Here is a 23,800-nt window from a genome sequence, read left to right as displayed (position 1 = left end):
CCAAAGGAAACATACCCTCTTCGATAGTCATTGGGCTCGCTGAAGAACCGTCCCATTTCACGTATGTTTTTTGTCGCTCGTGGTCTCATAATGGCTCCTGAGGTTTGCGGTCTGTCGAGTGTGTGTGTGTGTGTCTGAGTGTGTGTATATGTGCGCAGGCGCAAGTTATGGCTAGTTAACTGAGCGCCCTATCACAACTGACACACAGAAAGTTCGACGTACCATGGGAAGCGTAGTGCCACTCTCACGCGCCGCTATCAGACATGGCTAGTATGGAATGTGCTACAAATAAAGCTGGCTAAACTTAGCTCCCCTGACGCTCTTGACTCCCGTACTGCACATTAAATATCACTATCAAAGTGTTCATTCAGCATAAAAGTATGTTTTTTGTCCGTAAGTATTGCAAAGGAAGTTGAAAGTAGCCTGGATGTAGTATAGCCTGGACGTAGTAGCCTGGATGTAGTAGCCTGGATGTAGTATAGCCTGGATGTAGTATAGCCTGGATGTAGTAGCCTGGATGTAGTAGCCTGGATGTAGTATAGCCTGGATGTAGTAGCCTGGATGTAGTATAGCCTGGATGTAGTATAGCCTGGATGTAGTAGCCTGGATGTAGTAGCATGGATGTAGTATAGCCTGGATGTAGTATAGCCTGGATGTAGTAGCCTGGATGTAGTAGCATGGATGTAGTAGCATGGATGTAGTAGCCTGGATGTAGTATAGCCTGGATGTAGTAGCCTGGATGTAGTATAGCCTGGATGTAGTATAGCCTGGATGTAGTATAGCCTGGATGTAGTAGCCTGGATGTAGTATAGCCTGGATGTAGTATAGCCTGGATGTAGTATAGCCTGGATGTAGTAGCCTGGATGTAGTATAGCCTGGATGTAGTATAGCCTGGATGTAGTAGCCTGGATGTAGTATAGCCTGGATGTAGTATAGCCTGGATGTAGTCGTCTGCATTTAGTATCCTGGATGTAGTAGCCTGGATGTAGTAGCCTGGATGTAGTATAGCCTGGATGTACTATAGCCTGGATGTAGTATAGCCTGGATGTAGTATAGCCTGGATGTAGTATAGCCTGGATGTAGTATAGCCTGGATGTAGTAGCCTGGATGTAGTATAGCCTGGATGTAGTATAGCCTGGATGTAGTAGCCTGGATGTAGTAGCCTGGATGTAGTATAGCCTGGATGTAGTATAGCCTGGATGTAGTAGCCTGGATGTAGTATCCTGGATGTAGTAGCCTGGATGTAGTAGCCTGGATGTAGTATAGCCTGGATGTAGTATAGCCTGGATGTAGTAGCCTGGATGTAGTATAGCCTGGATGTAGTAGCCTGACTGTTCAAGCAATCGACAAGGATAGATCATTTTCAACAATGGCGAATTGGCTATGAAGCAACAACACACTATCAACGGGCTATGTTGAAAGTGCCGAATCACTTTTAGGTCGTCCATCCTCAACTCTTTCAGGCCGCTGGAGACATATCAGTTACATGTTATGATGGCATCACCTGATAGCGCTCCTCCTTCCCTTTCTGCATATCGGGTGGGATTATAGTGGAAGCTCATGACAGAGCTCCCATAGGCCTTTGCATTATGCATAAAGGGGGTGTCGAGTTACGGTGAGTGAGCAAACGAGCCTCCTCCGAGCCAAATTAAAACCCATTTGAAGACCGTTGCTCATTTTGTAGAAAAGCCACAGTCACCTTCTCAATTTCAGTTTGTCTTGCAGATTGTATCGTCATTCATTAATTTGTGCTCATCACAATTGTAGTTTTGGTTCTGATAATGTGATGGCTTTAGATGTACTGTGACATGAAATCCCATCTGAAATCCCATCTGAAATCCCATCTGCTGACAGACTGATGACTACACTTTCCACTTTTGTGGATGTTTGTCAAAACCAAACTGAGTTTAACATCTGTAGGTATCTTGCATCTTAATGTATTTATAAGAATTGTGAATAAATGAATGAATGTCCAGTGTACAAAAGCATCAGAACGCCTAGCTCTGGTACAGAGCGTTAGTGTGCCTTTCTCAACTACTTAGTAGAATAGTTGAGAAAGGCACACTGGACCAGAGCTACGAAACGCCTACTATTACAATGACTTCAACTCTGTTCAAATGAGGAGATGGAGAAAGTGGTAAACAAATGATCAGGATGGGGTTGGAGTTGGGGGAAGTTTCTAACTCTGCTTCTTCACATGCCATGCAGTCTTCGTAAAACAAAGATGAGCATCACACATGTTAGATGAGACAACAATGTTCTGAGACCCAGAGACTAGGCCTAATCTTGAGTCTAAACCCATAAACCAGACTTTGATCCATCCCTTCATGCCATGTCATTGGGATGTTCCACTGCAATTTTCCACAGGGGTGGAAAGATCTACCAGAGTGCACCACTTAGGGAAGGATTTGGGGGGTGAGGTTTTAATGCCCAGAATACTAAACCACGTCTAAAAACTCTAAACCGTCAGCCTCTCTCTGGCTGTGAGTGTCAATCAAATTTTGGGAGACAAATTTCGTGAATTCTCATTCAATCTGGTCATTTGTTTTATTTTTATTTTTATTTACCATTCTGCGCATTAAAGATGAGGATGTATTGGAGACACGTGCGTCTAACGTGGTCTGTGATGTGAGGTGTGAGCAGCAAGGCAGAGACAGGCACAGCATTCGTCCGTAACAGCATGGTCAGCGCGTGCTGTTAGTGTGTGTGGTGGGGGCTAACACTTTAGCAGACGCCTCCGTCATAAGGCCTTCATAACACTGTCATAACATGACAATACATGACATAATGATACCGTCATTAAACAAGCCTTTGACGTGGCAGACGAGCCACGACAGCTGTCCTCTTATGAAAACGGAGCTTTTGCCGTTGTCACCAAAACAACGTTGCATGGGAGAGCTAGCAAACTAGCTAGCTGGCTAGCTTTGTTTTTCCCAAACCGGTTCTTGGGGACCCCGAACTATTTCACACATTTTTTCAGCTACAACACTAGCACACCTGAATCAGATGTGTTTTTTCTTGAATAGACCAAAAATGTGCAACAGCTGGGGTCCTTGACAAACAGGCTGGGTAACATTGGGATTACATAGCTAGTTTTCCTAAACAACAGTTTGTGTTACGACTGTCAATAGTCAGGTGTCAAAAATGAACATGGTACTGATTGTGTCATAACCATGGCAGTGCATTGGCCCTTATGAAGAAGGGGTGAAACTAAGTGTTAGCGACTGGAGTTTGTCCGCAGGGCCTCACTTACTTTCCACTAATGACGGGCTCAGACCGTCGCGAGGTCAGGCCTGGCCTCTGCAGGTGGTTATTCCTATCGATAAGAACACAAAATGGAGGACACTGAGCGAGTCAGTTTTGTTGCGTCATTCATGGTCTCTGTCTTGCATCATTTCAACATATTTTGCCCAGTTTATCCCGCTGGGAGGTCAGATAGTCTGATGAATGACTTTCTGTCCAGATGGTCTTAGATAAGGTCAGTATGACACCAACGGAGTTAGACCTCGGTGCAACAGAGGAGTCAGGAAGACGGGGCCTAGTTTGTACTCTGTCACCTTTTACAAAGAGGATGCAGTGACATAAATAGCCAATGTGCATCCTCATATGGAATGAACTGAGAAACAGTAGGCAACATTGAGAGCAGCACTGTGGAAGGTTAAGACAAACATGTAGGATACATATATTTAGACACAATCAAGAATGACTTCAGTCCACTGTCTGTCTCTCAACAGAGAGAGGACAACATAACTTCAGTCTACTGTCTGTCTCTCAACAGAGAGAGGACAACATTACTTCAGTCTACTGTCTGTCTCTCAACAGAGAGAGGACAACATGACTTCAGTCTACTGTCTGTCTCTCAACAGAGAGAGGACAACATGACTTCAGTCTACTGTCTGTCTCTCAACAGAGAGAGGACAACATGACTTCAGTCTACTGTCTGTCTCTCAACAGAGAGAGGACAACATGACTTCAGTCTACTGTCTGTCTCTCAACAGAGAGAGGACAACATGACCTCAGTCTACTGTCTGTCTCTCAACAGAGAGAGGACAACATGACTTCAGTCTACTGTCTGTCTCTCAACAGAGAGAGGACAACATGACATCAGTCTACTGTCTGTCTCTCAACAGAGAGAGGACAACATGACCTCAGTCTGCTGTCTGTCTCTCAACAGAGAGAGGACAACATGACTTCAGTCTACTGTTTGAGCCTCCTGATGGAAGGACGACATGGAGGACAGTGTCCTGGTATGTACTTATAGGGCAATAAAGAGAGAGAGAGAGAGAGAGAGAGAGAGCGAGAGAGAGAGAGAGAGAGAGAGAGAGAGAGAGAGAGAGGGGAGAGGAGAGCAGGAAGAGGAGATGGAGGATTGAGGATTCAGTGTTTCCCCTATATTCATAGCTGAAAAAAATCCTAGGGGAAAAACGGGAGGATCCCATTGTATGTGGAGCGACAGAAGGACAGGGGTAGGCAACCCTGGTTCTGAGTTCCTCTGGTACTGCAGGATTTTGTTCTAACCAGGCACCACACCTGTCTCTACTAATTACTTCACCAACTGAGAAGATCCATTAATTGATCAATTAAATTGGATACATTTCACCAACATGGTATTCCATGTCTAAAGCAAAACTAAAGCGAAACTTTAGGTACCTCCGGCACATCAGGACCAGAGTTGCTAACTCCCCTGCTCCAGGGGCTCCACAGTTTCTTCATGTCATTTCCCATAAGAAACCCTCTGATTAAAGAGGAGTGACTGAGTCAAAAGTATATTATAGCTGTGTTTACACAGTCAGACCAATTCTGATATTTTATTTACCACTAATTGGTCTTTTGACCAAGCAGATCAGCTCTTTTGCCAGTAACTGGGCCAAATATCAGAATTGTGCTACCTGTGTAAACAGAGGGCATATTCAGGGGCATTTATTGCAATGGCTGATTATGTGCCGAGGTCAACAAGGTCAAAGTCATGCTGTGTAGAAGACAGAGAGAGGGCCTGGTGCCGTGGTCTGTAATGTCTGTTTATATACCATGATGACTAGTGGGAACAGACTCATGATACTTCCTGGGAAAAGAGTATTGTATGAGATGTACTACTTCAGATGAAAGTCACTAGTCCAGATTACAGGCCACAAAAATCCCATTTGGAGGACCATTATTTTAAGCCATTCAATAATAGCTTCTTACAAATATTTGAACTTGGGAGGGATTAGTTTGTATTACATTTGTATGGAAAATTCAGCCACAGGTCACCTACTTGGTACATATTGGCGGGCCGATGAGTGATTTACAATTGAGGCATCTGAATAACAGGCTCATTACTTCAGGGGAGGTAAGTAGTGAATATATTCCAATACTTTCGACCTGACCTGACCTCAACAAACTCTCTGGGAGACAAAATGGAACATCATTTTCAAGTCATGTTTAGGGTGTACCAAATCCACCTTCGCTTTCAATGAAAAATGTCATATCGATCGTTTAATTTAGTTTCAATCACTGTTAAAGACCACTCTTTGACTTAGCATAACATAACACCATGTATATTCTCCTGATGGAAACACATGCTTGTTTTAACATCTTTAGAACAATTGTTCAGATTAGGGATGTCAGTGGTTAACCAGTTAGCTCGTTAGCTCGTTAGCTCGTTAGCCAGCCAAAATAAATTAGCCAGCTAAGATGATCAGTTTAATGGTTATAATGTGTATTATTAGAGAAAGTCACAATCAACAATGGTTTAGAAAGGTTAGAAGAAGTAGAAGATTTGCGCTCACATGTCGCTGGCGATTGAGGAGTTTCTGGACATGGACTTGGGTGACAGGTCGTAGTCCGAGTCCGAGCGGTAGAGGAAGGACTCTCTCCGCTGACTGTGGACAAAGTTGGCCTGCAGGATGAGCCCTGACCCTGGACTGGCCATGGGGTCCAGGGGGCTGCGTCCCGATGATGTGCCATTGTCAACATCGAAGCTACGGAGAGACAGAGAGATGAAATGTTAGAAGACAGGTGTTCACAGTCAAAAAATATGCTTTTGCTCATTAGCGTAGGAAGATGTACCCCTTATTGCCCATTGAGGTAATTTATGGACAATATTTCTGCAGAGCACCCCCAGAGGTTAAAGTTCCTTATTGAACCACGTAAGTATAGTCTCTGTAGAACTACCTGAGTATAGTCTCTATAGAACTACCTGAGTATAGTCTCTGTAGAACTACCTGAGTATAGTCTCTATAGAACTACCTGAGTATAGTCTCTATAGAACTACCTGAGTATAGTCTCTGTAGAACTACCTGAATATAGTCTCTGTAGAACTATCTGAATATAGTCTCTGTAGAAGTACCTGAGTATAGTCTCTGTAGAACTACCTGAGTATAGTCTCTGTAGAACTACCCGAGTATAGTCTCTATAGAACTACCTGAGTATAGTCTCTGTAGAACTACCTGAGTATAGTCTCTATAGAACTACCTGAATATAGTCTCTATAGAACTACCTGAGTATAGTCTCTGTAGAACTACCTGAGTATAGCCTCTGTAGAACTACCTGAATATAGCCTCTGTAGAACTACCTGAGTATAGTCTCTGTACAATTACCTGAGTGTAGTCTCTGTAGAACTTCCTGAGTATAGTCTCTATAGAACTACCTGAGTATAGTCTCTATAGAACTAGCTGAGTATAGTCTCTGTAGAACTACCTGAGTATAGTCTCTGTAGAACTACCTGAATATAGCCTCTGTAGAACTACCTGAATATAGCCTCTGTAGAACTACCTGAGTATAGCCTCTGTAGAACTACCTGAATATAGCCTCTGTAGAACTACCTGAGTATAGTCTCTGTACAATTACCTGAGTGTAGTCTCTGTAGAACTTCCTGAGTATAGTCTCTATAGTACTACCTGAGTATATTCTATGTAGAACTACCTGAGTATAGCCTCTGTAGAACTACCTGAGTATAGTCTATGTAGAACTACCTGAGTATAGTCTCTGTACAATTACCTGAGTGTAGTCTCTGTAGAACTTCCTGAGTATAGTATCTATAGAACTACCCAAGTATAGTCTCTATAGAACTACCCAAGTATAGTCTATATAGAACTACCTGGGTATAGTCTCTGTAGAACTACCTGAGTATAGTCCCTATAGAACTACCTGAGTATAGTCTCTATAGAACTACCTGAGTATAGTCTATATGGCACTACCTGAGTATAGTCTCTGTAGAACTCCCTGAGTATAGTCTCTATAGAACTACCTGGGTATAGTCTCTATAGAACTAGCTGAGTATAGTCTCTATAGAACTACCCGAGTATAGTCTCTATAGAACTACCTGGGTATAGTCTCTATAGAACTAGCTGAGTATAGTCTCTATAGAACTACCCGAGTATAGTCTCTATAGAACTACCTGGGTATAGTCTCTGTAGAACTCCCTGAGTATAGTCTCTATAGAACTAGCTGAGTATAGTCTCTGTAGAACTACCTGAGTATAGTCTCTTTAGAACTACCTGAGTATAGTCTCTATAGAACTACCCGAGTATAGTCTCTATAGAACTACCCGAGTATAGTCTATATAGAACTACCTGGGTATAGTCTCTGTAGAACTACCTGAGTATAGTCTCTATAGAACTACCTGAGTATAGCCTCTGTAGAACTACCTGAGTATAGTCTCTATAGAACTACCTGAGTATAGTCTCTGTAGAACTACCTGAGTATAGTCTCTTTAGAACTACCTGAGTATAGTCTCTATAGAACTACCTGAGTATAGTCTCTTTAGAACTACCTGAGTATAGTCTCTATAGAACTACCCGAGTATAGTCCCTATAGAACTACCTGAGTATAGTCCCTATAGAACTACCTGAGTATAGTCTCTATAGAACTACCTGAGTATAGTCTATATGGCACTACCTGAGTATAGTCTCTGTAGAACTCCCTGAGTATAGTCTCTATAGAACTACCTGGGTATAGTCTCTATAGAACTAGCTGAGTATAGTCTCTATAGAACTACCCGAGTATAGTCTCTATAGAACTACCTGGGTATAGTCTCTGTAGAACTACCTGAGTATAGTCCCTATAGAACTACCTGAGTATAGTCTCTGTAGAACTACCTGAGTATAGTCTCTATAGAACTACCTGAGTATAGTCTCTATAGAACTACCTGAGTATAGTCTATATGGCACTACCTGAGTATAGTCTCTGTAGAACTCCCTGAGTATAGTCTCTATAGAACTACCCGAGTATAGTCTCTATAGAACTACCTGAGTATAGTCTCTATAGAACTACCTGAGTATAGTCTCTATAGAACTACCTGAGTATAGTCTCTATAGAACTACCTGGGTATAGTCTCTGTAGAACTACCTGAGTATAGTCTCTATAGAACTACCTGGGTATAGTCTCTATAGAACTACCTGGGTATAGTCTCTGTAGAACTACCTGGGTATAGTCCCTATAGAACTACCTGAGTATAGTCTCTATAGAACTACCTGGGTATAGTCTCTGTAGAACTACCTGGGTATAGTCCCTATAGAACTACCTGAGTATAGTCTCTATAGAACTACCTGAGTATAGTCTCTATAGAACTACCTGGGTATAGTCTCTGTAGAACTCCCTGAGTATAGTCTCTATAGAACTACCTGAGTATAGTCTCTATAGAACTACCTGGGTATAGTCTCTGTAGAACTCCCTGAGTATAATCTCTATAGAACTACCTGAGTATAGTCTCTGTAGAACTGTGTTGTGATAATTAGCAACACAGGTCAGGAAACTGACTATAGGAGACTAGCGTGTAGGTGTGGAATCTCCAGACACATAGACACAGGTGAGTTAACTAGCACAGCTAATTAGGCTGGTTAGTCAAGCCACAATGATGTCATTGTCCTCCTGCTCCGATTAAGAATGGATGTCACCCATGTTCCCCAAGTTAGCATCTGCCAAGTGGCAGCACAAGGAGGGGGAGACTTGGAGAAAGCCTGCACACACACGCACAACAGACAGATGCATGCTTGAAAACATGTTCACACAAACACAGACGTACAGACACACACAGGACCACACACACAAGGGATTCCCCAGTGTGACGTTGGGACCAAACCAGGTCCCCTACCTACATCATCAGCCTTATCTGTTTAAAGACTCTCCCTGAAGACAATTCAGCCGAAGTGGGCCACCTCACAAGGAGGCCTGGGGTATGATGAGAGCTGGCTTTATTCATGCTTCAGATTGTCCTCTGTCTACTCTATCCTGTACGTCAGTCTTTGTGTGATTCACAGGGCTATAGGGACTATGCATTTCTACGCCATCATGATCTAGTTCTTCCATTGCATTGAAAAGTGTAACAGTGACTTCTCCTGTGTCTTGCTTCGTATCCATGTCACAATAATTCTGTCTCAGTGTTCTTCATTTGTACAACCTACTTCTCAATGTTTAACCAAATCTTTATGAAACTCTGAATTAGGAGTGCCGACAACTTTAGGAACGGACTGCCCAAAAGTACAGTAGCCCTGTTTAAAAGTGATCAATGAGTAGAAGTGTCAATCTCAGTTATAGAACTCTATAGGGCTTACATGTACATAATCAATTTCATGTAAATCCATCTTCATGATAATAATAATGGTGTCAGTGTGGAACTACAGTCCTCTTCATTAGAACCAGACATCTTCAGGACATCTTCATGATAATAATAATGGTGTCAGTGTGGAACTACAGTCCTCTTCATCAGAACCAGACACCTTCATGATAATAATAATGGTGTCAGTGTGGAACTACAGTCCTCTTCATTAGAACCAGACATCTTCAGGACATCTTCATGATAATAATAATGGTGTCAGTGTGGAACTACAGTCCTCTTCATCAGAACCAGACATCTTCATGATAATAATAATGGTGTCAGTGTGGAACTACAGTCCTCTTCATTAGAACCAGACATCTTCAGGACATCTTCATGATAATAATAATGGTGTCAGTGTGGAACTACAGTCCTCTTCATTAGAACCAGACATCTTCATGATGATAATAATGGTGTCAGTGTGGAACTACAGTCCTCTTCATTAGAACCAGACATCTTCATGATGATAATAATGGTGTCAGTGTGGAACTACAGTCCTCTTCATTAGAAACAGACATCTTCATGATAAAAATAATGGTGTCAGTGTGGAACTACAGTCCTCTTCATTAGAAACAGACATCTTCAGGACATCTTCATGATAATAATAATGGTGTCAGTGTGGAACTACAGTCCTCTTCATTAGAACCAGACATCTTCATGATGATAATAATGGTGTCAGTGTGGAACTACAGTCCTCTTCATTAGAACCAGACATCTTCATGATGATAATAATGGTGTCAGTGTGGAACTACAGTCCTCTTCATTAGAAACAGACATCTTCATGATAAAAATAATGGTGTCAGTGTGGAACTACAGTCCTCTTCATTAGAACCAAACATCTTCAGGATAATAATAATGGTGTCAGTGTGGAACTACAGTCCTCTTCATTAGAAACAGACATCTTCAGGACATCTTCATGATAATAATAATGGTGTCAGTGTGGAACTACAGTCCTCTTCATTAGAAACAGACATCTTCAGGACATCCTCATTATCATAATAATGGTGTCAGTGTGGAACTACAGTCCTCTTCATTAGAAACAGACATCTTCATGATAATAATAATGGTGTCAGTGTGGAACTACAGTCCTCTTCATTAGAACCAGACACCTTCATGGTAATAATAATGGTGTCAGTGTGGAACTACAGTCCTCTTCATTAGAACCAGACACCTTCATGATAATAATAATGGTGTCAGTGTGGAACTACAGTCCTCTTCATTAGAACCAGACATCTTCATGGTAATAATAATAGTGTCAGTGTGGAACTACAGTCCTCTTCATTAGAACCAGACATCTTCATGATAATAATAATGGTGTCAGTGTGGAACTACAGTCCTCTTCATTAGAACTAGACATCTTCATGGTAATAATAATAGTGTCAGTGTGGAACTACAGTCCTCTTCATTAGAACCAGACATCTTCATGATAATAATAATGGTGTCAGTGTGGAACTACAGTCCTCTTCATTAGAAACAGACATCTTCAGGACATCTTCATGATAATAATAATGGTGTCAGTGTGGAACTACAGTCCTCTTCATTAGAACCAGACATCTTCATGATAATAATAATGGTGTCAGTGTGGAACTACAGTCCTCTTCATTAGAACCAGACATCTTCATGATGATAATAATGGTGTCAGTGTGGAACTACAGTCCTCTTCATTAGAACCAGACATCTTCATGATAATAATAATAGTGTCAGTGTGGAACTACAGTCCTCTTCATTAGAACCAGACATCTTCAGGACATCTTCATGATAATAATAATGGTGTCAGTGTGGAACTACAGTCCTCTTCATTAGAACCAGACGTCTTCATGGTAATAATAATGGTGTCAGTGTGGAACTACAGTCCTCTTCATTAGAACCAGACGTCTTCAGGACATCTTCATGATAATAATAATGGTGTCACTGTGGAACTACAGTCCTTTTCATTAGAACCAGACGTCTTCAGGACATCACAAAGGGAGGATGCCAGAAGAAAAAGGCCATGGAAAGAATCATAGTTTAAGTTCACCGTGTTCTCTGGAAGCAGATAATGACAAATTATTTTTTGATTCCTCTCCTAAAAAGGAGAAGAGGAGCCGGTCCTGCTGACAAAATAAGAACACCTTGACAAGAGAACACCATTATTCAATGTGTATTTATCTTTTACTTCTCTTTTCAACTTGTGGAGCCTTGTGTTTTGGCTCCGGGAGTGAAAAATGTTTCAGTGCTGCAACCATCTCTCTGAGGCCAAGGATATCATTCTGAACTCTCATTTCTCACTTTGTTTTTGTAGTTCAGTACTTGTCCTTCTCGTTTTAAATGCATTTTATTTTAAAGAGGCTACACATAACCTTTTCCTATAGTGGTGCTCAAGCCAAAAGGGGTCATCTGAATGGACAGAAATAGTGTCAATAAATTACCTAATTGGGCAGAAAAGTACACATCTCACCATAGTGTATTTCTGACCAAAGAAATGCAGAGTAAGTACTGATACTTGCTACTTGATACTTGCCTATTCCCCACATACTCTACTGCTGACTGAACAGGCCTATTCCCCACATACTCTACTGCTGACTGAAGAGGCCTATTCCCCACATACTCTACTGCTGACTGAAGAGTCCTATTCCCCACATACTCTACTGCTGACTGAAGAGGCCTATTCCCCACATACTCTACTGCTGACTGAACAGGCCTATTCCCCACATACTCTACTGCTGACTGAAGAGGCCTATTCCCCACATACTCTACTGCTGACTGAACAGGCCTATTCCCCACATACTCTACTGCTGACTGAAGAGTCCTATTCCCCACATACTCTACTGCTGACTGAAGAGTCCTATTCCCCACATACTCTACTGCTGACTGAACAGGCCTATTCCCCACATACTCTACTGCTGACTGAAGAGTCCTATTCCCCCACATACTCTACTGCTGACTGAACAGGCCTATTCCCCACATACTCTACTGCTGACTGAACAGGCCTATTCCCCACATACTCTACTGCTGACTGAAGAGTCCTATTCCCCACATACTCTACTGCTGACTGAAGAGTCCTATTCCCCACATACTCTACTGCTGACTGAACAGGCCTATTCCCCACATACTCTACTGCTGACTGAAGAGGCCTATTCCCCACATACTCTACTGCTGACTGAAGAGTCCTATTCCCCACATACTCTACTGCTGACTGAACAGGCCTATTCCCCACATACTCTACTGCTGACTGAACAGGCCTATTCCCCACATACTCTACTGCTGACTGAACAGGCCTATTCCCCACATACTCTACTGCTGACTGAAGAGTCCTATTCCCCACATACTCTACTGCTGACTGAACAGTCCTATTCCCCACATACTCTACTGCTGACTGAAGAGTCCTATTCCCCACATACTCTACTGCTGACTGAACAGTCCTATTCCCCACATACTCTACTGCTGACTGAACAGGCCTATTCCCCACATACTCTACTGCTGACTGAACAGGCCTATTCCCCACATACTCTACTGCTGACTGAAGAGGCCTATTCCCCACATACTCTACTGCTGACTGAAGAGTCCTATTCCCCACATACTCTACTGCTGACTGAAGAGGCCTATTCCCCACATACTCTACTGCTGACTGAACAGGCCTATTCCCCACATACTCTACTGCTGACTGAACAGGCCTATTCCCCACATACTCTACTGCTGACTGAAGAGTCCTATTCCCCACATACTCTACTGCTGACTGAACAGGCCTATTCCCCACATACTCTACTGCTGACTGAACAGGCCTATTCCCCACATACTCTACTGCTGACTGAACAGGCCTATTCCCCACATACTCTACTGCTGACTGAAGAGTCCTATTCCCCCACATACTCTACTGCTGACTGAAGAGGCCTATTCCCCACATACTCTACTGCTGACTGAACAGGCCTATTCCCCACATACTCTACTGCTGACTGAACAGGCCTATTCCCCACATACTCTACTGCTGACTGAACAGTCCTATTCCCCACATACTCTACTGCTGACTGAAGAGGCATATTCCCCACATACTCTACTGCTGACTGAAGAGTCCTATTCCCCACATACTCTACTGCTGACTGAAGAGGCCTATTCCCCACATACTCTACTGCTGACTGAACAGGCCTATTCCCCACATACTCTACTGCTGACTGAAGAGTCCTATTCCCCACATACTCTACTGCTGACTGAACAGGCCTATTCCCCACATACTCTACTGCTGACTGAAGAGGCCTATTCCCCACATACTCTACTGCTGACTGAAGAGTCCTATTCCCCCACATACTCTACTGCTGACTGAACAGGCCTATTCCCCACATAATCTACACACACACACACACACACACACACACACACACACACACACACACACACACACACACACACACACACACACACAGGCTTATAGAATTACAGTAGCGCCTGCCTGCTCGCTGCTCAAAGGGCAGCCAGGTAGCAAATGATCCGTCATCTCCTGAACTCCATGTGACACCCCACTACGCCCAATACTCAGCCCAGACCCCTGTCCAAATACTCAGCCCAGACACCTGTCCCAATACTCAGCCCAGACACCTGTCCCAATACTCAGCCCAGGCACCTCTACACACACCCCACTACGCCCAATACTCAGCCCAGACACCTGTCCCAATACTCAGCCCAGACACCTGTCCCAATACTCAGCCCAGACACCTGTCCCAATACTCAGCCCAGATACCTCTACACACACCCCACTACGTCCAATACGCAGCCCAGACACCTCTCCCAATACTCAGCCCAGACACCTCTCCCAATACTCAGCCCAGACACCTCTACACACCCCCCACTACGCCCAATACTCAGCCCAGACACCTGTCCCAATACTCAGCCCAGACACCTGTCCCAATACTCATCCCAGACACATGTCCCAATACTCAGCCCAGACACCTCTACACACCCCACACTACGCCCAATACTCAGCCCAGACACCTGTCCCAATACTCAGCCCAGACACCTGCCCCAATACTCAGCCCAGACACCTCTACACACACCCCACTACGCCCAATACTCAGCCCAGACACCTGTCCCAATACTCAGCCCATACACCTGTCCCAATACTCAGCCCAGACACCTCTACACACACCCCACTACGCCCAATACTCAGCCAAGACACCTGTCCCAATACTCAGCCCAGACACCTGTCCCAATACTCAGGCCAGACACCTCTCCCAATACTCAGTCCAGATACATGTCCCAATACTCAGTCCAGATACATGTCCCAATACTCAGCCCATTCACCTGTCCCAATACTCAGCCCATGCACCTGTCCCATAACATACTGTATAGGATCCATCTATTAACATTTATAACTGTTCTGTCCAAGTCATCATATCTACAGTAGAACTGTAGTTTGGACTGTGTGTTTATGCTGTTCTAACAGAACCCTGAAACCTACGGTTGAACACTGACCAGAACCCAACAAATGATTCCCCGTCATTTGGCGCCAATAACCTGAAACTCAGTCCCAGTCTAAACAACCTCAGTCCAGAGGTTTAGCAGAGGGTATTGTGATACGTCCCTGGGGGAAGCATGAGGTAGAGAAAGAGCTCAAAGTCCAATGTCTCTGTGTCTGTGTGTGTGTGTGTTTGTTTCTGTGTGTGTGCATGCTTGCTTGAGTGTGATAGTTTTCTAGGAGAAGATTTGTATGTTTTTTAAAGCAGTAATTCTACAAACTTTTAATGTCTCAGTGTTGCAGTCATATCACACAGGCTTCTCCCAAAGCACGGCCGGAAAGGAGACCATAGGAAAGGTGAACCAGTTTGACCGGTTGTAATATACCCATTTACAACAGTGGCCACCAACCGGCCGATTGGCTGGTCTATCTTGATTCCTAGTCGATCACCAAGCATGTCAGTAAATGATAAAGGCTTGCACTCCATTTTCATTTTCATGCATTTGATAGGCAAAGTGTTCCCATTTTGAACCATTTCATTTGTCCGAAAAGACCGGGGGAGATCTGTGGCTAAATTAAGTGCACCTACTGCGCTGGCCAATCGGATAGCTCAAATCTCCGTAGCTATAGCTTCCACGACCCGGCAACAGCAAAGTTTGAAACGAGCCTACGTGAGATTTTAAAACCCTGACCAGAGAAAGAGTGTCAAGGAACAGAGCAAAGAGCTGTGGTTTTTATGAGTGAGTTCATGTCTAAGTTTTCATTCAGCACTGTCAACACTGCTTTTATTCAACACTGTCAACACTGCTTTTATTCAACACTGTCAACACTGCTTTTATTCAACACTGTCAACACTGCTTTTATTCAACACTGTCAACAATGCTTTTATTCAACACTGTCAACACTGCTTTTATTCAACACTGTCAACACTGCTTTTATTCAGAACTGTCAACACTGCTTTTATTCAACACTGTCAACACTGCTTTTATTCAATACTGTCAACACTGCTTTTATTCAGCACTGTCAACACTGCTTTTATTCAACACTGTCAACACTGCTTTTATTCAGCACTGTCAACACGGCTTTTATTCAACACTGTCAACACGGCTTTTATTCAATACTGTCAACACTGCTTTTATTCAACACTGTCAACACTGCTTTTATTCAGCACTGTCAACACTGCTTTTATTCAACACTGTCAACACGGCTTTTATTCAACACTGTCAACACTGCTTTTATTCAACACTGTCAACACTGCTTTTATTCAACACTGTCAACACTGCTTTTATTCAGAACTGTCAACACTGCTTTTATTCAACACTGTCAACACTGCTTTTATTCAATACTGTCAACACTGCTTTTATTCAGCACTGTCAACACTGCTTTTATTCAACACTGTCAACACTGCTTTTATTCAGCACTGTCAACACGGCTTTTATTCAACACTGTCAACACGGCTTTTATTCAATACTGTCAACACTGCTTTTATTCAACACTGTCAACACTGCTTTTATTCAGCACTGTCAACACTGCTTTTATTCAACACTGTCAACACGGCTTTTATTCAACACTGTCAACACTGCTTTTATTCAACACTGTCAACACTGCTTTTATTCAATACTGTCAACACTGCTTTTATTCAGCACTGTCAACACTGCTTTTATTCAACACTGTCAACACGGCTTTTATTCAACACTGTCAACACTGCTTTTATTCAACACTGTCAACACTGCTTTTATTCAACACTGCCAACACGGCTTTTATTCAACACTGTCAACACTGCTTTTATTCAACACTGTCAACACGGCTTTTATTCAACACTGTCAACACTGCTTTTATTCAATACTGTCAACACTGCTTTTATTCAGCACTGTCAACACTGCTTTTATTCAACACTGTCAACACGGCTTTTATTCAACACTGTCAACACTGCTTTTATTCAACACTGTCAACACTGCTTTTATTCAGCACTGTCAACACTGCTTTTATTCAATACTGTCAACACTGCTTTTATTCAACATTGTCAACACTGCTTTTATTCAGCACTGTCAACACGGCTTTTATTCAACACTGTCAACACTGCTTTTATTCAACACTGTCAACACGGCTTTTATTCAAAACTGTCAACACTGCTTTTATTCAATACTGTCAACACTGCTTTTATTCAATACTGTCAACACAGCTTTTGTTCAGCACTGTCAACACAGCTTTTGTTCAACACTGTCAACACTGCTTTTATTCAATACTGTCAACACTGCTTTTATTCAATACTGTCAACACTGCTTTTATTCAGCACTGTCAACACAGCTTTTGTTCAACACTGTCAACACTGCTTTTATTCAATACTATCAACACTTACTTTATTCAGCACTGTCAACACTGCTTTTATTCAACACTGTCAACACTGCTTTTATTCAACACTGTCAACACTGCTTTTATTCAACACTGTCAACACTGCTTTTATTCAACACTGTCAACATGGCTTTTATTCAACACTATCAACACTGCTTTTATTCAACACTGTCAACACTCCTTTTATTCAACACTATCAACACTGCTTTTATTCAACACTGTCAACACTGCTTTTATTCAACACTGTCAACACTGCTTTTATTCAACACTGTCAACACTGCTTTTATTCTGCACTATCAACACTGCTTTTATTCAACACTGTCAACACTGCTTTTATTCAGAACTGTCAACACTGCTTTTATTCAACACTGTCAACACAGCTTTTATTCAACACTGTCAACACAGCTTTTATTCAACACTGTCAACACTGCTTTTATTAAACACTGTCAACACTGCTTTTATTCAACACTGTCAACACAGCTTTTATTCAACACTGTCAACACAGCTTTTATTCAACACTGTCAACACTGCTTTTATTCAACACTATTACAAACGCGCTTCTCCATACTTCCACTCGCGCTGCAGCTGCTATGAATGAGTAGCGAAGTGTCTCGATGCCCTGCATTTTATTACAATTAGCAGCTCGTAGTGTCTATTTTAATATCTAGGAATACGTAACTTTCTCTGGTCATAGGAACAACATGAATTTGTGCACGAGGCAGATGCAGTGTGTCTTGAGTTTAGCAATCAGCTGGAAGATGGTGTCCCCTCTCTCTGGTCAGTCTCACCGGAGGAAAGGAAGGAGAAAGCAGGGACCATGGGAGGCAGACCCTCTGCTGCTCTCTCCCTCCCTCCTCTGAGACGAATACCGTGTTCAAACCAACTGGGAAATCGGAAATCTCTGACTTCCGACTTCAGTGCGTTCAAGACAACTGTCACTTTTGAAAGGTCACCCAACTCGGAATTCCAAGTCGGAAACTTTGGCATCTTTCTAGAGCTCAGACTTTCCAACCTATAGATGGATCACTGACGCCATGATTTGACGCTGTTTTTTACCCCGAGAGTTCCCAGTTGTTTTGAAAGCACCATGACCATCCCATGCAGGTAGCATACCATCAGTCCAGGAAAATAAAAATACAAATTATTTGCAAATGATTTGAACTTATGCTCAGCTGTACCTCACAAGTGCTACACCAACTGATGTGTTTTGATACCAAAGCTGGAGTTTTGAAGTATAATATGGTCAGAGAACAACAGTATTGGCAGGCAGGTATATAGACAATATGCTGTGATAATGTACTAGTTCTACTGCACAAACCTCCTTCCTACACAACTGGTTTTATTAGGTTCATGTTACGTTTTTTAAAAGGTGCGCAATGCAGAAATCGCTCCGCCATTTCTTGGTTGCAAAAATTTAAATAATTCACCTAATTTAAATGTATGTGAAATAACAAGCAAATATAGTGTAGAGAATCATTTTACCATCTAAACCGCTGTCAAATATCTTTCCATAACCAAAAATATTTCATTTTGAGCTGTTTTGAAGCTGGTGTACGAAACCAAAAGTAAAAGACGCAAAAACAAAACGTAAAAACAGGACGCATAGAAATAACGCACATAGAATAGATAGGTTCTTAGACTTGCTGTCAATGTGAATGACAGATCTATAACTCACATTTCTATGTCAATTTGGTCAGTTGGCACAAAAAGTGACATATTGCAGCTTTAAGTCAAGTAAAATAATGATCTGAGCGGTAGATCTCCGCTTACTTTTTGACTGAGAAAGTAATCTTGACTCATAAAAAGGTTGGTGTCCACTGATTTAGAGTAATACGATGGCTTTCCTTGTAATACTATGGATGTTAGAGCCGTCTTTTACCATCCGTTGAGGCAAGATGATATGACGATGCAAGTGTGTGTGCACATGCATATGTCCGTGTTGTTCTGTGCCTGTGGCCCCATGGGACCCTGTCCCTTGTGTGTCTGTGTTAGTGTGGCAGGTGCTGACGCACGGCTGCGACCCGGGGCCCTCAGGGGACACAGAGATAACAGAGCAGAGGATGGAGAGGGAGAGACAGAGAGAGACAGGGAGGGACAGGGGGAGAATGAGAGGATGGCCCAGCCATTCAGCTTGAGCAGCGACGGGATGTCGGAGTTATTAATGAAAGGGATGGAGACACACTGAGGTAGTGGAGAGAGAGCGAGGATAAGAAAGGAAAGAGGAGATGTGACACAGAAGGAGTTATTATTGAAAGGGATGGAGACACACTGAGGTAGTGTAGAAAGAGAGAGAGGATAAGAAAGGAAAGAGGAGATGTGACACAGAAGGAGTTATTAATGAAAGGGATGGAGACACACTGAGGTGGTGGAGAGAGAGAGAGGATAAGAAAGGAAAGAGGAGATGTGACACAGAAGGAGTTATTATTGAAAGGGATGGAGACACACTGAGGTAGTGGAGAGAGAGAGAGAGAGAGGATAAGAAAGGAAAGAGGAGATGTGACACAGAAGGAGTTATTAATGAAAGGGATGGAGACACACTGAGGTAGTGGAGAGAGAGCGAGGATAAGAAAGGAAAGAGGAGATGTGACACAGAAGGAGTTATTATTGAAAGGGATGGAGACACACTGAGGTAGTGGAGAGAGAGAGAGGATAAGAAAGGAAAGAGGAGATGTGACACAGAAGGAGTTATTATTGAAAGGGATGGAGACACACTGAGGTAGTGGAGAGAGAGAGAGAGGATAAGAAAGGAAAGAGGAGATGTGACACAGAAGGAGTTATTATTGAAAGGGATGGAGACACACTGAGGTAGTGGAGAGAGAGAGAGGATAAGAAAGGAAAGAGGAGATGTGACACAGAAGGAGTTATTAATGAAAGGGATGGAGACACACTGAGGTGGTGGAGAGAGAGAGAGGATAAGAAAGGAAAGAGGAGATGTGACACAGAAGGAGTTATTATTGAAAGGGATGGAGACACACTGAGGTAGTGGAGAGAGAGAGAGAGAGAGAGAGGATAAGAAAGGAAAGAGGAGATGTGACACAGAAGGAGTTATTAATGAAAGGGATGGAGACACACTGAGGTAGTGGAGAGAGAGAGAGGATAAGAAAGGAAAGAGGAGATGTGACACAGAAGGAGTTATTATTGAAAGGGATGGAGACACACTGAGGTAGTGGAGAGAGAGAGAGGATAAGAAAGGAAAGAGGAGATGTGACACAGAAGGAGTTATTAATGAAAGGGATGGAGACACACTGAGGTAGTGGAGAGAGAGAGAGAGGATAAGAAAGGAAAGAGGAGATGTGGCACAGAAGGAGTTATTATTGAAAGGGATGGAGACACACTGAGGTAGTGGAGAGAGAGAGAGAGGATAAGAAAGGAAAGAGGAGATGTGACACAGAAGGAGTTATTATTGAAAGGGATGGAGACACACTGAGGTAGTGGAGAGAGAGAGAGAGAGAGGATAAGAAAGGAAAGAGGAGATGTGACACAGAAGGAGTTATTAATGAAAGGGATGGAGACACACTGAGGTAGTGGAGAGAGAGAGAGGATAAGAAAGGAAAGAGGAGATGTGACACAGAAGGAGTTATTATTGAAAGGGATGGAGACACACTGAGGTAGTGGAGAGAGAGAGAGAGGATAAGAAAGGAAAGAGGAGATGTGACACAGAAGGAGTTATTAATGAAAGGGATGGAGACACACTGAGGTAGTGGAGAGAGAGAGAGAGGATAAGAAAGGAAAGAGGAGATGTGACACAGAAGGAGTTATTAATGAAAGGGATGGAGACACACTGAGGTAGTGGAGAGAGAGAGAGAGGATAAGAAAGGAAAGAGGAGATGTGACACAGAAGGAGTTATTATTGAAAGGGATGGAGACACACTGAGGTAGTGGAGAGAGAGAGAGAGAGAGGATAAGAAAGGAAAGAGGAGATGTGACACAGAAGGAGTTATTAATGAAAGGGATGGAGACACACTGAGGTAGTGGAGAGAGAGCGAGGATAAGAAAGGAAAGAGGAGATGTGACACAGAAGGAGTTATTATTGAAAGGGATGGAGACACACTGAGGTAGTGGAGAGAGAGCGAGGATAAGAAAGGAAAGAGGAGATGTGACACAGAAGGAGTTATTATTGAAAGGGATGGAGACACACTGAGGTAGTGGAGAGAGAGAGAGGATAAGAAAGGAAAGAGGAGATGTGACACAGAAGGAGTTATTAATGAAAGGGATGGAGACACACTGAGGTGGTGGAGAGAGAGAGAGGATAAGAAAGGAAAGAGGAGATGTGACACAGAAGGAGTTATTATTGAAAGGGATGGAGACACACTGAGGTAGTGGAGAGAGAGAGAGAGAGAGGATAAGAAAGGAAAGAGGAGATGTGACACAGAAGGAGTTATTAATGAAAGGGATGGAGACACACTGAGGTAGTGGAGAGAGAGAGAGGATAAGAAAGGAAAGAGGAGATGTGACACAGAAGGAGTTATTATTGAAAGGGATGGAGACACACTGAGGTAGTGGAGAGAGAGAGAGGATAAGAAAGGAAAGAGGAGATGTGACACAGAAGGAGTTATTAATGAAAGGGATGGAGACACACTGAGGTAGTGGAGAGAGAGAGAGAGGATAAGAAAGGAAAGAGGAGATGTGGCACAGAAGGAGTTATTATTGAAAGGGATGGAGACACACTGAGGTAGTGGAGAGAGAGAGAGAGGATAAGAAAGGAAAGAGGAGATGTGACACAGAAGGAGTTATTATTGAAAGGGATGGAGACACACTGAGGTAGTGGAGAGAGAGAGAGAGAGAGGATAAGAAAGGAAAGAGGAGATGTGACACAGAAGGAGTTATTAATGAAAGGGATGGAGACACACTGAGGTAGTGGAGAGAGAGAGAGAGGATAAGAAAGGAAAGAGGAGATGTGACACAGAAGGAGTTATTAATGAAAGGGATGGAGACACACTGAGGTAGTGGAGAGAGAGAGAGAGGATAAGAAAGGAAAGAGGAGATGTGACACAGAAGGAGTTATTAATGAAAGGGATGGAGACACACTGAGGTAGTGGAGAGAGAGCGAGAGAAAGGATAAGAAAGGAAAGAGGAGATTGGGAGAGGAAATGTGAAACAGACGGTGAGAAGGAAAAATTAAGGGAGAGAGGGAAAGATTAGGGAGAGGGACAAGGACAGAAAGAAGGAGGGAGTGGAAGAGGGAGGAAGGGGGAGAAGGAGTCAGATAGAGAATGAGAAAGAAGACAGGGAGAGAATGAGAGAGAAGACAGGGAAAGGAAGGGATAGAATGAGAGAGAAGACATGGAGAGGGAGAGACAGAGAGAGACAGGGAGAGAAGACAGGGAGAGAAGACAGGGAAATAATGCGAGAGAATGAGAGAGAAGACAGGGAAAGAATGCGAGAGAATTAGAGAGAAGACAAGGAAAGAATGCGAGAGAACTAGAGAGAAGACAGGGAGAGGAAGGGAGAGAATGAGAGAGAATGAGAGAGAAACATGGTGAGGGAGAGACAGAGAGAGACAGAGAGAGACAGGGAGAGAAGACATGGAGAGGGAGAGACAGAGAGAGACAGGGAGAGAATGAGAGAGAATGAGAGAGAAGACAGGGAGAGAATGAGAGAGAAGACAGGGAGAGATGAGAGAGAATGAGAGATAAGACATGGAGAGGAAGGGAGAGAATGAGAGAGAAGACAGGGAGAGATGAGAGAGAATGAGAGATAAGACATGGAGAGGAAGGGAGAGAATGAGAGAAGGCAGGTAGAGAATGAGAGAATGAGAGAGAAACATGGAGAGGGAGAGACAGAGAGAGACAGAGAGAGACAGGGAGAGAATGAGAGAGAAGACAGGGAGATGAAATGAGAGAATGAGAGAGAATGAGAGAGAAACATGGAGAGGGAGAGACAGAGAGAGACAGGGAGAGAATGAGAGAGAAGACATGGAGAGGGAGAGACAGAGAGAGACAGGGAGAGAGTGAGAGAGAATGAGAGAGAAGACAGGGAGAGAATGAGAGAGAATGAGAGAGAAGACAGGGAGAGATGAGAGAGAATGAGAGATAAGACATGGAGAGGAAGGGAGAGAATGAGAGAAGGCAGGTAGAGAATGAGAGAGAAGACAGACAGAAGGCAGGGAGAGAATGAGAGAGAAGACAGACAGAAGGTGGGGAGAATGAGAGAGAAGATAGGGTGAGGAAGAGAGGGAGAGAGAGAGAGAATGAGAGAAGGCAGGTAGAGAATGAGAGAGAAAACAGACAGAAGGCAGGGAGAGAATGAGAGAGAAGACAGACAGAAGGCAGAGAGAATGAGAGAGAAGACAGGGTGAGGAAGGGAGGGAGAGAGAAAATGAGAGAGAGAAAGGGAGAGGAGACAGGGAGAGGGAGGGGGAGAATGAGAGAAAGACAGGGAGAGAATGAGAGAGAGACAGGGAGAGGGAGAGAATGAGACAGGGAGAGGGAGAATGAGAGGGAGACAGG

The 23,800-nt window shown here is 43.2% G+C and overlaps 1 protein-coding gene across 16 annotated transcripts in view; it reads right to left on the bottom strand.

Annotated features, from left to right (window-relative positions):
• LOC110523188 (3',5'-cyclic-AMP phosphodiesterase 4D) overlaps positions 1-23,800 on the bottom strand; it is a 365,644-nt gene that overhangs the window by 52,889 nt on the left and 288,955 nt on the right. For 9 of the 16 annotated variants that reach the window (XM_036976773.2, XM_090233716.1, XM_036976778.2 and 6 more), the window contains one exon: positions 5,769-5,960. In XM_036976773.2, the coding sequence (XP_036832668.1) occupies positions 5,769-5,960 (192 nt within the window). Of the gene's footprint in view, positions 1-3,253; positions 3,317-5,768; positions 5,961-23,800 lie in introns of all 16 variants that reach the window. The other 7 variants (XM_036976772.2, XM_090233715.1, XM_036976775.2 and 4 more) reach the window with 1 other exon arrangement.

The sequence above is a fragment of the Oncorhynchus mykiss genome, chromosome 5, assembly GCF_057628025.1.
Source record: "Oncorhynchus mykiss isolate SJ-2025 chromosome 5, ASM5762802v1, whole genome shotgun sequence".
Taxonomy (NCBI): Eukaryota; Metazoa; Chordata; class Actinopteri; order Salmoniformes; family Salmonidae; genus Oncorhynchus; species Oncorhynchus mykiss.
This window is presented reverse-complemented; position numbering and strand designations above follow the sequence as displayed.